Raw genomic sequence first — 14,300 nt, 5'->3', positions numbered from 1 at the left:
TCCTCTACCTCTCCTCCTGTCTGTCTCATGTCCTCTACCTCTCCTCCTGTCTGTCTCTCCTGTCCTCTACCTCTCCTCCTGTCTGTCTCTCATGTCCTCTACCTCTCCTCCTGTCTGTCTCTCATGTCCTCTACCTCTCCTCCTGTCTGTCTCTCATGTCCTCTACCTCTCCTCCTGTCTGTCTCATGTCCTCTACCTCTCCTCATGTCCTCTACCTCTCCTCATGTCCTCTCCCTCTCCTCCTCTCTGTCTCTCACGTCCTCTCCCTCTCCTCCTGTCCTCTACCTCTCCTCCTGTCTGTCTCTCACATTCTCTCCCTCTCCCGTCTCTCTCAGGTGAAGAGCAGCATCCAGCATCTGAGTCTGCAGATCAGCCACGACGTCAAAGAGTAAGTCCCTCCTCTCCTACTGTTCACTTCTCCTTTCCCACTCTCATCCCTGCCCCCCCCCCCCCCCCCCCACCCTCAGGGTCTCATCTCTGGTCCCCCCCCACCCTCAGGGTCTCATCTCTGGTCCCCCCCCCCCCTCAAGGTCTCACCTCTGGTCCCCCCCCACCCTCAGAGGCTCATCCCTGCCCCCCCCCCTCAGGGTCTCATCTCTGGTACCCACCCCCCACCTGGCGTAAGACAATTCCTTATGACCTTACAGTTTCCTGTTTTATGTCGGCCTGTCAATGGTACCATGGCTGGTTTAGTTATCCTCACGCCCACGTGCCTCCCGCCTCCGTCCTGGGATCCCCAGTAAAGGTTCTGGGAGGTCTGGAAGGTTCTGTGAGCTCTGGCCCACAGCCCACATTCTGGTCCCGGTGCTCCACCCCCTGGACCAGCCATGTGTGAAGAATGAACGGCGGTGGCGGTGTCTGTGAGAGGAGCCAGAACCTCCGATGTGGCTGCCCCTGTGCCCTGCCAGCCCCTGTGCCCACCCCTCCAGGCCGTGTTCATTAGCGCTACTCCCGACAGATGCTCCGTCTTCCCTGAACAACAATAACCCAGCCCCAGCCCAGAACCAGGCCTCGTCTCTAGTGGCCCACCGTGGCATTTTGGGCCCCAAATGTCACCGGTGAATGTACTGTCTCCAGGAGAGCCGTTGAATGCATGATTAGAAGCAGAGGGTGGTTTTTACAATGGGCTTCTTTTTTGTTTTGTTCCACCACCGGGGGTTGGATGGTGTGTTGGATGGCAGGTTTGTGTATGAACTATCTAATGGATGATGAATTGGCCCTCAGAGTGGGCTGTCTGGTCTGTAACAATACAGTATTCCTACGCTACCATTTGGGGAAACTGCTGAGTTACTGCGAAACCTTGAGGTCCTGTCTCGCACTCTCCCCCCCCTCGAGAGAAGTTTCTTGAAAAGCCTACCCTTCAAGTGGTGAACAATAACTCCTCTTCCTCAGCGGGAAAAAAAAAAACAGAGGATAAAAAAATGCTTTCGGGTGCTTAGCCTTCGGGGTGCTTAGCCTTTACGCTCAAAGTCGAGCTTCCCAAAATATTGCTCGAGCTTAACGCGTGATTCATTCGGCACACAGTGACGTGACGTAATTGATACTGTCTGTTACTGTCTGATCCTTTAGTTGTGTCACCAGGACAACGCCTTGGTGATAGTCTGCCTATTACTGTGAACCCTGCTGTTGACAGATAGAGGACCCAGAAATACTCCAGAGAGAAGGGGGGGAGAGAGAGGAGGGAGAGGGGCGGGGGGGGGGGGGGTGAGAAAGAGAGAGAGATGGGGTGGGAGAATGAGAACGAGAGAGAGAGAGAGAGAGAGAGGGGATGAGAGGAGAGAGTGAAGGGGAGAGACAAACTGACAGTCATCTGCCTACATGTGACATCCCTCTGTCACAGCAACACTACTATGAATACCAAAACACCCTCTGAAGTGAAAAGTGGAAGGGGAGGGAGGGAGGGAGGGAAGGAAGGAGGGAGGCAGGGTGGGAGAGAGGGAGGGAGGGAGGGAGGCTGGGAGGGAGGGAGGGAGGGAAGGAGGGAGGCAGGGTGGGAGAGAGGGAGGGAGGGAGGGAGGGAGGGAGGCTGCTTATAGAGTTTTTCCATCTAAACTCTAAATTTGCTGTCAGAGAATGCATCAGCGTTTCACACCCTGACAGCTAAAGCAGAACTCGACGAGCCTTCCTGGCCTTTCGCTCTAATCCTCGCTTAACACACAAACACACACACACGCACACACACACACACACATACACAGTCTTGGTAATTAGTGCCTTAAAAAGTCCCTTATTAGGCTATGTAAATTAATGATGAGTTTTAGCGGTTAGCAGAATATCTCCTGGGGGGGGGAAGGCCTTCTCCCAGACTCTGAGAGTGTTTAGTCGGGGTAGTATGAGGGATTATTTTTCTGTGGCAAATCTAAAACACACAGAGTCACTGACAGTCAGCTGTCAGTCAGCTGTCAGTAAGTGTCGTGGTTTGAACTCATCTCCCACTTCCTATACCCATAGAGACCGAGTTTCCTGTGACAGTCGGTCTACTGTACTATTCTCCAGGGATGTCGTTATATTCTACCACCTAAGGGCTCCAATTTGCTTCCGCTGAAGCGTGCTGCCGCACGACACTAAAAACCGTGTGCAAAGACGGCTCCGGTCATTCGGTGTCACCGGAGTAAATAAAGAAAAGTTAATGGGGAGTGTTAGGTCAGTGGACTTGTCAATGAGAGTTAACACACCGTCATAGGCACTTAGGTGGTCATTACGAGCGCAGCCCGTTAGGCAGGCCTCTAGGATGGCAGACGACCCAGGGTAATGAGACTGGAAAAAGCACTGCCGTCCCTCTCTCACCACGGAGGGGGTCAACGAGCATGCCCATCGACCGACGCCTGTCAGCGCCCATATCAGGGGGATGAATAAAGTATAGAGCGGAGGAGACAGACAGTCGTGGTGGAGAGGTGACTCCTAACGAGCGCGTTCCCGTTCATATCCGCCGAACACCTCCGGCAGTTTAACGCCGCCTGTTGCTGTTTTGTTTCCCCCCCCCCCCCCCCACACACGTGCGATGATGATATGCAGTATGCACGCTGACTTCTTCTCAGTGTTGATCACAGCTGCTTAACGTGCGTGTGTGTCGCTCTTGTCTGACCCGTCCACAGGAGGCCGGACACGGTGAAGCAGAAGAACGCCTTCCCCCCCAACTTCATCCACTCCCTGGACTCCACGCACATGATGCTGACGGCCCTCCACTGCCACAAGTAAACACACAACACACAACACACGGCTCAACCACAGCCTCACAACACACAGCTGCCACAGCTAGAGCAACAAGCACACAGCTACACACCCAGCTCCTGGTATCATAGCTACAGACACAGCTACAGACCCAGCTCCTGGTATCATAGCTACAGACACAGCTACAGACCCAGCTCCTGGTATCAGACAGCTACAGACCCAACACCTGGTAGCACACAGCTCCACACCCAGCTCCTGGTAGAGCCAGCTGTTTCCCCCCCCCCACTCTCCCCCCTAGGTCTGTTCTCCGGCCTCCTAATTCACCATAACGACTCCAGTAGGGGAGGTCTGCGTCAATACTCATTTTCACTGTGAATTTAAATCCTATAAATACCTTTAACTTAACTGTCGCTCCACACAACACAGCGCTATTCAAAGTGCAGGCCGCCGCCTTAATGGCGGTCCTGGAGAGGGAAACACTTTGTGGGTTTCGTCAGGAAGTATGTATGTCACAGCGTGGAACGTTCCGGTCCTCGTACGAAGACCTGGCTGGAACAGCGGTTAAATCGTCTGCTTGGCCGTTCACTCATGAATGAATCTCCCAGTTACCGAGGAGACCCAGCAGGACAGCTCCCTGTCATTTCTAATAGAGTTCTATCCCTGTTCCTCCTCTCTCTCTCTCTCTCTCTCTCTCTCTCTCTCTGTACCCCTGTCTCTCTCTCTCTTTCTCCCTCCCTCCATCTATCTGTGCCACCCCCCCTCTCTTTCTGTCTCTCTCTCTCTCTCTCTCTCTTCTCTCTCTTCTCTCTCTCGCCCTCCCTTCTCCTCCCTCCCCCCCCCCCCCCCCCTCCCCAGTGCCGGCCTGACGTTCGTCTCCGTCCACGACTGCTTCTGGACCCACGCCGACAGCGTGGACACCATGAACAAGGTACGGTACCATACTGCTGTAGCACGCACTCAGGTCCTCTTCATCACTCTCCCTCCTCCTCCTCCTCCTCCTTTTGGAAAGCATTCAGATCCCCCCCCCCCCCCCCCCTAACCTAATTTACACTGTCGAGCCCCTTTAATGACATCTCAGACCAGACCACACCTCCCTCCCCTGTCTGGCCGTTTGGTACAGGGATGTCCAGCTGTCGGCAGCGGGGAGCAGGTAGCAGGTAGCACCATATGTCCAGGATGGATGTCCTGTCATAACGGCTCGTCATGGGAGTATGGACGGCCATGTCCTGCCATCCTGTTTTTGTGGATTTTGTGAACATTTCGATTCGCCTGTTATGCAATCCTGTGAATGATAATGATTCACGTTCGAAGCAGCTACAGTATCGGTCGTTACGGTTATCGGCCCTCGTCACGTACACAGTTCATTGAACGCACTAAGGCCGGGGGGGGGGGGGCAGAGCTTTAAATAGCTCGGTCATTGCCGTAACTTATGACATGGCCTTTTAAACGAGCCCTAAGTAATACGTTCTTCAGGCGTGAATCAAATTGGCCATGACCAGCGGAAGCAAAGAATTAATGTTCCAATCAGTGTAGCCTCCCACCCCCCCATCCCTCTCCTCCTCTCCTCCCCTGTTGTCCTTAAGGGGAGCGACCTTCCCTGCCTCCCCTCCATAGGGATCCTACTGTTACTCTGGGGTTTCTCTGCCTAGGGGAACCCAATTGAGATGGTAAACTCGTGAGCTTAGAGTTATAAGGTTCTATCTCCGTTTAGGGTAGTTCGGAGATATCGAGCGTCAACGTTTTTACATTCCATGATGTTTTGTGAGATGGAACCTTTGTATTTTATTAATTACTAACTAAAAAAATGGCAACATTTTTTAAATAACACCACACAGGCATTAATAAACACCTAATGGATCAGATTACCGGTATGTAAAAAAACTAAATTTTTACAAAAATGAAGATAGAACCTTATAATTCTAACAGTCACAAACTCACTCCTCAAGTTCCAATACCCCCACCCACGCTTTTGTATCGATAGCTTTTCGATAGCACAGCAGGTTAATATCGCTTGTTTGAGGAGACAGTCCCTCGGTGTGTCGCCGAGGAAGTTTGAGACTCGGTTGGAGCAACTGGAATTTCACGGCTACTGTTTCAGACCACTTAATGCCAGTTTCACTATGGTCACAACATTTCCGTTTATTTCTCCCCGATTCATACAATGGGCATGCTGCCAGACAGACGATCTGGCCTGGAGGATGGATGGCAGGGCCTCCTCTAATAGCTCACTGCTGTGTGATGGCAGGGCCTCCTCTAACAGCTCACTGCTGGGTACACTGGGGTGGCAGTGAGCTCTTGTCTGGGGAGATGAGCTGTGTTGGTGGGTTAGCTGGTGGGAATAAAGTGACTGAGTGTGCAATTTTTCTCTCTCTCTCTCTCTCTGTCTGTACCCCCTGTCTCTTTCTCTCTCTCTCTCTCTCTCTCTCTCTCTCTCTCTCTGTACCCCTGTCTCTCTCTCTTTCTCCCTCCCTCCATCTATCTGTACCACCCCCCCTCTCTTTCTGTCTCTCTCTCTCTCTCTCTCTGTACCCCCTGTCTCTTTCTCTCTCTCTCTCTCTCTCTCTCTCTGTACCCTTGTTTCTCTCTCTCTTTCTCCCTCCCTCCCTCTATCTGTACCACCCCCCCTCTCTTTCTCTCTCTCTCTCTCTCTCTCTGTCTTTTTTCTCTCTCTCTCCTTCTATCTCTATCTGGGGTATTTGACAGATTTGCCGGGACCAGTTTGTGGCGTTGCACAGTGAGCCCATCCTTCAGGAGCTGTCCGACTTCCTCCTGCAGAAGTACTGCACTCGGCTACCGTAGGTGTCCCCCCCCCCCGCACCCCTTACATCTTCTGTACACTATCTATCTACACCCCACTGGCCCAAAGTTACAGTTAGGAGGAGAGTGTCCTTGCGCTTCAAAAATCATGATAATTAACAATAATTAATGTTTTATAAAGGTTCTCTCACTCTCTCCTAATGTCTTGCACGTCCTAACAAGTACATGAGTACATGAACTTCTTCATTCAACATCCTTCTCATCTTTCTTGTTCGGGTTCACGTAAGGGTTCTCTCTCCTCGCTACTGTAACGTCCTGGGCCGATGTTCCCATGAGCCTCTCTGCCTCTCAGCCAGGTAGAGAAAACCCATGGTACTGTGGGTCCCACCTCTGGTACATGGTACTGTGGTAGCTAAATCATCTGCTGGTACATACATGGTACCTAAATCATCTCCTGGTACATACATGGTACCTAAATCATCTCCTGGTACATACATGGTACCTAAATCATCTCCTGGTGCAATGTGCCTCTGTCATCATTGTGTCTCTCCTTGTGTATACTTACTGTGTGATTGCACAATATAGAACTGGGGCCGTGTTATGTAAAAGTGTTCTGTGAAACGCAGCATGCTACAAAAATGCACACACCTCGTTAAAGTAAGGACTCGAGCACTACTGCATAGTCCAAAAATATGCTTTCCTTTTCTTTTCTTTTTTTTTAACGACGCCATCAATTGTAGTACACACTCTGGGCTGTACGACTGTCAAACGTTTCTCTGAAGTTCGTCCTTAGACCACTTCACCGGAGTGGAGCGCTTAAGTGATGTTTTTGTGTCTGCCATCCCCCAGGGGTTGGGTTAAGTGTCAGTGCTCTCCAGCCTTCTCTCTCTCTCTCTCTATCTCTCTCTCTCTGTGGGGTAATTGGGCACCTGGGGCCAGGCTCCCAGCCCCGGGCCTGTGTTCTGGGTTCTGGGTTTCTGTGCCCAGGCCCTGTGAGGTCATTAGCCTGGCGGAGGAAAAGAAGGAGAAGATGGAGGAGGAGGAGGCCAGGGCTCAGCTGCCCCCTTCTCTACACTAACAGCCCCCTTCTCTACACTAACAGGCTCTCTAACCAATACAACACCATATGAGACCATATCGTAACCTACATTACAATACCATACAGTACCATACCATAACCTACAATACAATACCATATGAGACCATATCGTAACCTACATTACAATACCATACAGTACCATACAATAACCTACAATACCATACCATATGATACCTACAACACAATATGATACAATACAATATGATACCATATGATACCTACAACACAATATGATACAATACAATATGATACCATATCGTAACCTACATTACAATACCATACAGTACCATACAATAACCTACAATACCATACCATATGATACTTACAACACAATATGATACAATACAATATGATACCATATGATACCTACAACACAATATGATACAATACAATATGATACCATATGATACCTACAACACAATATGATACAATACAATATGATACCATACAATACCATACAGTACAGTTTAATTCATTCATTAATTAAAAGGGGGAAGTGGCTTGTATCAAAGTGGGTGTGGCCTGTATAAAAGTGGGAGTGGCTTGTTTCAAAGTAGGCGTGGCCTGTATAAAAGTGGGAGTGGCTTGTATAAAAGTGGGAGGAGCTTGTGTCAAAGTGGGAGTGGCTTAGACAGTTAAGGGGCGTGGCCAGACAGTTTAATTCATTCATTCATTAGCACTTACCAGAATGTACAACACAATACCATACAGTACCATAATGTACAATTCAATACAGTACAGTACAAATATCATACCATAACATACCATACAAATACCATATCAGTAGTTTCCCTAGATTAGTTTTCATAGTACCTGACCAGTCCACCGGGCTGTCACTTAAGTGTGATAAAACTCTGCAGGACCTGTTTGGTCAGATGAGGTGTTAAAAAAGAAAAGTCACAGAAACATGGATGACATGAAAACGATGACTGTTAAAGTGAACTCACATGGCCAAGAGAGAGAGAGAAATAATGATTATTAACTCAACTTATTTTGAAATAAGTTTTATTTCATTTATTTATTCTAGTATGTAATCTATTTGTAATCTATTTATTTGTAATCTAGTATGTAATCTATTTATTTATTCTAGTATGTACATTACATTCTTTTTGTTTTTGTTTTTTATCTTCACACTTCACATGCTTTGGCAATGTAAATGTATGTTTCCCATGCCAATAAAGCCCTTTGAAATTGAAATTGAATTGAATTGAGAGAGACAGAGAGACAGAGAGAGAGAGAGAGAGAGAGAGAGAGACAGAGAGAGACAGAGACAGAGAGAGAGAGAGAGACAGACAGACAGACAGACAGACAGACAGTAGAGGAGCTCGTTAGACAACAACAAACCAAACCGCACTTTCAAACCACATCACTTTTTATTAAATGTTGAATCTGTCTGTCTCTTGTTTGTGATTTTTTTTTTTTGCTGGATTTTCTTTTTTTGGGGGGGGGGGTTGTTTGTGATGTTTTAATGTCCTGACATTAGCTGTTTTTTAATGGCATAAAGCAATTGTGACATTATTCTGTACCCCCCCTCCCCCTCCCACCTATGTGGCTCAGTTGGTAGAGCATGGCACTAACAATGCTTAGGTTGTGGGTTCGATTCCCGTTCGGGCATATATTATATTATTATTATTATTATTATTATTATTATTATTATTATTATTATTATTATTATACTAATACTTACTCCCTCCACCAGGGGCGATGTGAACAAGAATGTGAAGAAGTTCCAGGAGTACAGGAAGATGATGCTGCTGCTGTCCAAGGTGCCCCAGACAGGTCAGTACTGCCCACTAGGTCTCTCTGGGCCTGCAAGCCTGACTGGCTGACTGACTGGGTGGCTGGCTGGCTGGCTGACTGGCTGACTGACTGGCTGGCTGACTGACTGGGTGGCTGACTGACTGGGTGGCTGCCTGGCTGGCTGGCTGACTGGGTGGCTGACTGACTAACTGGGTGGCTGACTGACTGACTGACTGACTGGGTGGCTGGCTGACTGGTTGACTGGGTAGCTGGCTGACTGGTTGACTGGGTAGCTGGCTGACTGGTTGGCTGGCTGACTGACTGGGTGGCTGGGTGGCTGACTGGGTGGCTGGCTGACTGGCTGGTTGGCTGGCTGGCTGACTGGCTGGCTGACTGGCTGACTGGGTGGCTGGCTGGCTGGCTGGCCCTTGATCTCTACCGATTGGACGAGTGACTTGAGTCTTCTCTCTACCCTTCCATCTAATCCCCTTAACAAGGGGCCAGGAGTTTTTCCTGACTATGGGATCTGACCAGGAACAACTATTAGGGCCTGGAGTTGATGTCTTTATGGCATACTGCTCTACTAGATGCATAAAGCACAGCAGGAGAACACTCCGAGCTCTATTTTTAGCTAGGGCCAATGGGACAGTTTTTTCCTGGCTAGTTCACATGCTGATCAGGAAGAACTTCCTGGCCCTACATATAAGAGCTCAGTAGCTGGCTCTCCACAGCGGGGCTTACACCGTGTATGTCAGCGAATGATGCCACGGCCAATTTCTTTTTGCACAGTCACATCCAGACTTTAACAGGGCTTACTCCAGCTCTATTCGGTGCTTAAAACTCCGGCTTTTAGCCCCCCTCTACCCCCCTGGTCCTTCTGAGGCCAAACAGGGCTAGGCGGTGCGGGTTAGAGCTGGGACCGAATATTCCGAAAGTTCTTTAGTTAGCTGGGGCACACGATGGGTGGAAAACATAAGCATCCAAATGAGCTCACTGTCACCACCACAACAATTGAATTGATTTGAAAAAAGCCCAAATAATACACTGCTTCAGTGACCAGAACCTATCCCTGGGGGAAACCGAAGAATTTGAAATGTTTTTTTTCTCCTAGCGGTGTCTCTTGAGTTAACCCGCCTTACGACCCTGCAGAATGTAAACTAGAAAGCCCCAGCTGTGGAAATCCAAACGGGCTTGTTCCGTCGCTAGGCTCAAAGCGCCGGCGGACGCTAGCTAGCTAGCTAGCCGCTTGTAAGTCTCTGCAACACGCTGGGAACACCGCTGCGGCAGAGCGGCTAATACTAATGCTAACACTAACACCGTCCATTGTTTCTGTCCGTACGCTGTCTTGTCGGCCTGTCGGGGCAGCGGAGGTTTTGTGACATCATAGGTGATGATGTAACTGTAACCTCCTCCCCTCCCTCCGTCTGAACCGGGCTGTCGGGGTCCTCTGGCAGCTGAATTGTGTAAATTGATTAGCGTTAATTGCGTCCCTCCCGTGGATAATCAGCTTATAGAGCTCTGCTCAGGCAGGTGTGATGGTCTGGACTGTGTCCCAACCATCGCTACAGCAACCCCCGCCCGCCCGCCTGCCCCCTCCTCTCATCTCCTCTCCTCTCTTCCTCTCACCTCCCCACCTTTCCTTTTTTCTCTCCCGTCCTCCTCCGTCTTTTCACCGGTAGGCCGTCAGAAAGGTTTAGGTAGAGTATGTGCAGAGAGTGGCTAAGCCAAGATGTTCCTTCCTCTCCCCTTGAAAGACAGTCATTATGCTGATTATGTACTGTACAGGGCACTCACCGTTAATGAGGTGGATGGCTGGAGGGAGGGAGTGGGTCTCTTTCTCCCCCCCCCCCTCTCTCCTTCACTCACACATGGGCAGTTTACACACAGCCAAACAGTGATCCATTCCTATACGTGTGTGGTGTATATAACATGATACAGTACTGTAGATTGAACTACCCTTAGGCGTAGTTCACATAAGCATAACCTTTCAAACATGCTCATTTTGGTACCGTTGATTTCCATTGTTGTTGTTTTTTTAAATGCTATTCAGTACTGTCCTTGACGAATGACTCCTTTCAGAGTCATTCGAGGAACATACACTCACTGAACACTTTATTGGGAACACCTGTACACCTGTCCACAGTCCAAGCTGGTGGAGGTGGCGTAATGGTGTAGGGAATGTTTTCTTGGCACGCTTCGGACCCGTTAATACCAATCGATCGTCGCTTGAATGCCACAGCCTATTTGAGTATTGTTGCTAACTATGTGCACCCCATCACAGCTTGAAAGTGCACCTGAAAAATATGCAGGAATTACACTCATGATGCAATCATGTCATCATGGACCAGAATCTCAAATGAGTGTTTCCAACATCTTGCCACGAAGAACTGAGGCTGTTTTGAGAGTAAAGGGCTGTAATACCCAGTATTAGCATAGTGTTCCTAGTAAAGAGAGGCCCTACCCAGCATTAGCATAGTGTTCCTAATAAAGGTAGGTCCTACCCAGTATTAGCATAGTGTTCCTAATAATTTCAATCAATCAATAAAGGGAAGCCCTACCCAGTATTAGCATAGTGTTCCTAATAAAGGGAGGCCCTACCCAGTATTAGCATAGTGTTCCTAATAAAAGGAAGCCGTACCCAGTATTAGTATAGTGTTCCTAATAAAGGGAGGCCCTACCCAGTATTAGCATAGTGTTCCTAATAAAAGGAAGCCGTACCCAGTATTAGCATTGTTAGTGTTCCTAATAAAGTGTCCGGTGAGTGTATGTGATTTAGTCATTTGGGCGAACTATCCCTTTAACTGAGGTTTAACTGAACTATCCCTTTAACTGAGTTAACTGAGTTTCTCTTTCTCTCTCCTAGGCGATTTTGATCTCCACAGAGTGAAGGAATCCACTTATTTCTTCAGCTGAGATGAACAGAAACGGAACAGAAAGCCGACGGAGGGAAATGAGCGGGATTGACAGGCTGCCACCGGGAGGGCCGGGGCCTGTCTCCCTCAGACATCAGCTCATCGATCCACAGCCTGCTGCTGGGCTGGAAGTCTGGGCTGAGGAGCCTGTGGGCCCGCTGAACCACCACAGGCCAGAACCCAGCAGCAGCACCCAGCACACACAATAATAAGAGACCCAGAGTGGGTGGGAGAGGCAGGGTGGACGGACAGCTCTGGACAACATCTACCCCCCCCCCCCCCCGCCCTCTTTTTTCTGAGGAAGATCTCGACAGTATAACACCTCGACCATGAAAGATGCTCTGGCTGTGTGCTGTGTTGTTACTGTAGTCGTGTGTATGGGTGGGCGGAGGGGGGGGGGGAGTTTGTGTGTGCGTTTTTGTGCGTTTTTGAGTGTTTTTGTTCGTCAGGGATATTTGTGTGTGTGTGGCTTCCCTCCTCCTAGACAGACAGGCCCGCCGCTCTCTCTCTCTCCGCAGGGCTCTGATCTACCAGCTCAATCCCCCTTGCTAACACCCCAGTGATTAACCACATGATCCGGCCTTTCATCGATTCCACGGCTCCCAGGAGGAGATGCCCACTCTGACATTTACACTCAGACTGGATTTACCTCAGAAGTTTCCACACCAAACAGTTACTCTCCCCCCCTCCCTGAGAGAGAACGGGGGGGGAGATGATGTTGGATGAGGCTGGGGGGTGGGGGGGTGTGGCGGGGGGGGTTGTACGGTATACATTAGTCTGTCTACTGTATAAAATGTATTAAATTATGTATTCTGATTCTCACGATGTTTGAGTGACTAAGCACTTGATTTTGTCTTCGAAATAAATATGTATGTATTTCTTATCGTCTCGTGTTCATTTCGCGGTACCACCGATGTTTCGGTTTTGGATGGAGGCGGTGTTTAAACTGGGACAGAGATGGTCCTGTTGTTTTATTATATCTACATCTTTTAATTGTGTTGAACAGCATTTGATCAAGGTCTCCTTTTATGATACACCACAAAGGAATCACTAAACAACATTGTATCCTATTTTTCTGGGCCAGCAGCATCCATATCTGGAGGTAAAAATAGCAGGAACGCTATTATCTAAAACTATGTTTCGAAATGCTACAGTAGTTTTCTGAAAAAAAGGTGTTGATGTTGAAAGGGAAATGAATGTAGGCTACAGCAAGACATTTGGCTGGGAGATAGAGAGGATGTAATGAAATATGAATTGTCCTGGCGGTAAATAAATAAGAAATGACAGTGTTTTTCTGTAGAACAGTCAGATGAAAATTAGGATGTTTGAGTGCACTTTTTTTTTTTCATGAGTCATGCATTTTTTGAGTTTTGTGTCTTGTACTTTTAATCAGTCTTTCATTCATGCAGTTCAATATGAGACTGCATTATTCATAGAAAATACTGCATTTGTTCTGGAACTCAAATCCCCTGATCTCTATTCTACTTCATGCCTCTAAGATTTGATTAATCTTTCAATCTAACCGACTTGTTTTTACTTGCCTCTCGCCTTGTAATAAACCTGTTGATTCGGTGCGGCTGTGTCATCTGAACGGCGACACCAACAAAGCTGAGGTCCTAAAGTACTGCCTGTCCTTGTCATGACTCAGGTCTGGCTGGCCTTGCTGACCCTGCTCAAGGACACAGAGAGCTCTGATTGCTACAGTACTGTGAAGTGCTTTCGGGATCTCAGACACTTACACATATCGCCTTTCACAACTTAGCCGACTGACGCACGTAACGGCAAAGCCTCTGTCGAACAGAACCTGAGCATCGGGGATGAGAGTGGAGGGAAGGTGAGGCTTTAAAGCTACTCGATCAATACCGCTGATTCACACACTGGAGAAGTGGAGGAACGCCGGGTCTCGGCTGCTGTCTCACTGTTGATGGTGGAACAGTGGGATTTGTAAAAAGTTAAAGTTAAAGATTGTCGTGGATTAATTAATGAGACTCAAGATAGGAACTTGCTTTAAATCTAGGTATAGTATTTATTGAAGAAAATGATCTTTTACAGCTCTAGAGCAGACAGTCAACTTCTCAATGGGAAGCTTTCAATGACTGACAACAAACTCTCACATAGTACAATTGATATAGTGTTAACATAGTCATAACATTGATAACGAGTGTGAAAACAGGGAGTAAGTTCCCGTGGGACCGACAGCGAGTCCTAAACGAAGGCCCAAACCAGTGGGATTTGTAAAAAGTTAGTTAACAAATATATCCATGTGGTTAGGAAGTTCAAATGACATCCATACTATACTTGTATGTGTATTTAGGTAAATAAGAGATCCAGCCTTTGCATTTTGAAGTTTAAAAAAACAAAACTCTCATAACGTGACGTTGTACAGCGTCACTTCGGTCAGTTTTTCGACTGTTTTTCACACAACTGTGACACAATGACAAGTGCCCATGGGGTAGCTTCTATCTAGGATGAGTCACGGCTCATGAAACCCACTGTTTTGAAGTATTTTCTGCTCCAACTTTTTACAACCCTATCTATAGCCAGGCTCGCCGGTCGACCCCAGCATGGTTCATGCCATTCCACTGCAGGAGATGTCTTCTTTAGACAGGACAGTAGGGGTG

General features: G+C 48.2%; 1 protein-coding gene across 1 annotated transcript in view; it reads left to right on the top strand.

Annotated features, from left to right (window-relative positions):
* The window catches only part of polrmt (polymerase (RNA) mitochondrial (DNA directed)), a 42,911-nt gene extending 30,767 nt beyond the window's left edge, over positions 1–12,144 (top strand). The window contains exons 11-16 of the mRNA XM_080535848.1: positions 336–388; positions 3,096–3,194; positions 4,027–4,099; positions 5,875–5,966; positions 8,727–8,806; positions 11,631–12,144. Of these exons, the coding sequence (XP_080391974.1) occupies positions 336–388; positions 3,096–3,194; positions 4,027–4,099; positions 5,875–5,966; positions 8,727–8,806; positions 11,631–11,680 (447 nt within the window). The 3' untranslated portion in view covers positions 11,681–12,144. The remainder of the gene's footprint in view (positions 1–335; positions 389–3,095; positions 3,195–4,026; positions 4,100–5,874; positions 5,967–8,726; positions 8,807–11,630) is intronic.
* Positions 12,145–14,300: the final 2,156 nt, after the last annotated feature.

This window comes from Nansenia antarctica (genome assembly GCF_963989245.1).
Source record: "Nansenia antarctica genome assembly, chromosome: 7".
In the NCBI taxonomy this organism is placed as follows: Eukaryota; Metazoa; Chordata; class Actinopteri; order Argentiniformes; family Microstomatidae; genus Nansenia; species Nansenia antarctica.
Note: the sequence above shows the minus strand (reverse complement) of the source record. Positions and strands in the feature narration are given on the sequence as shown.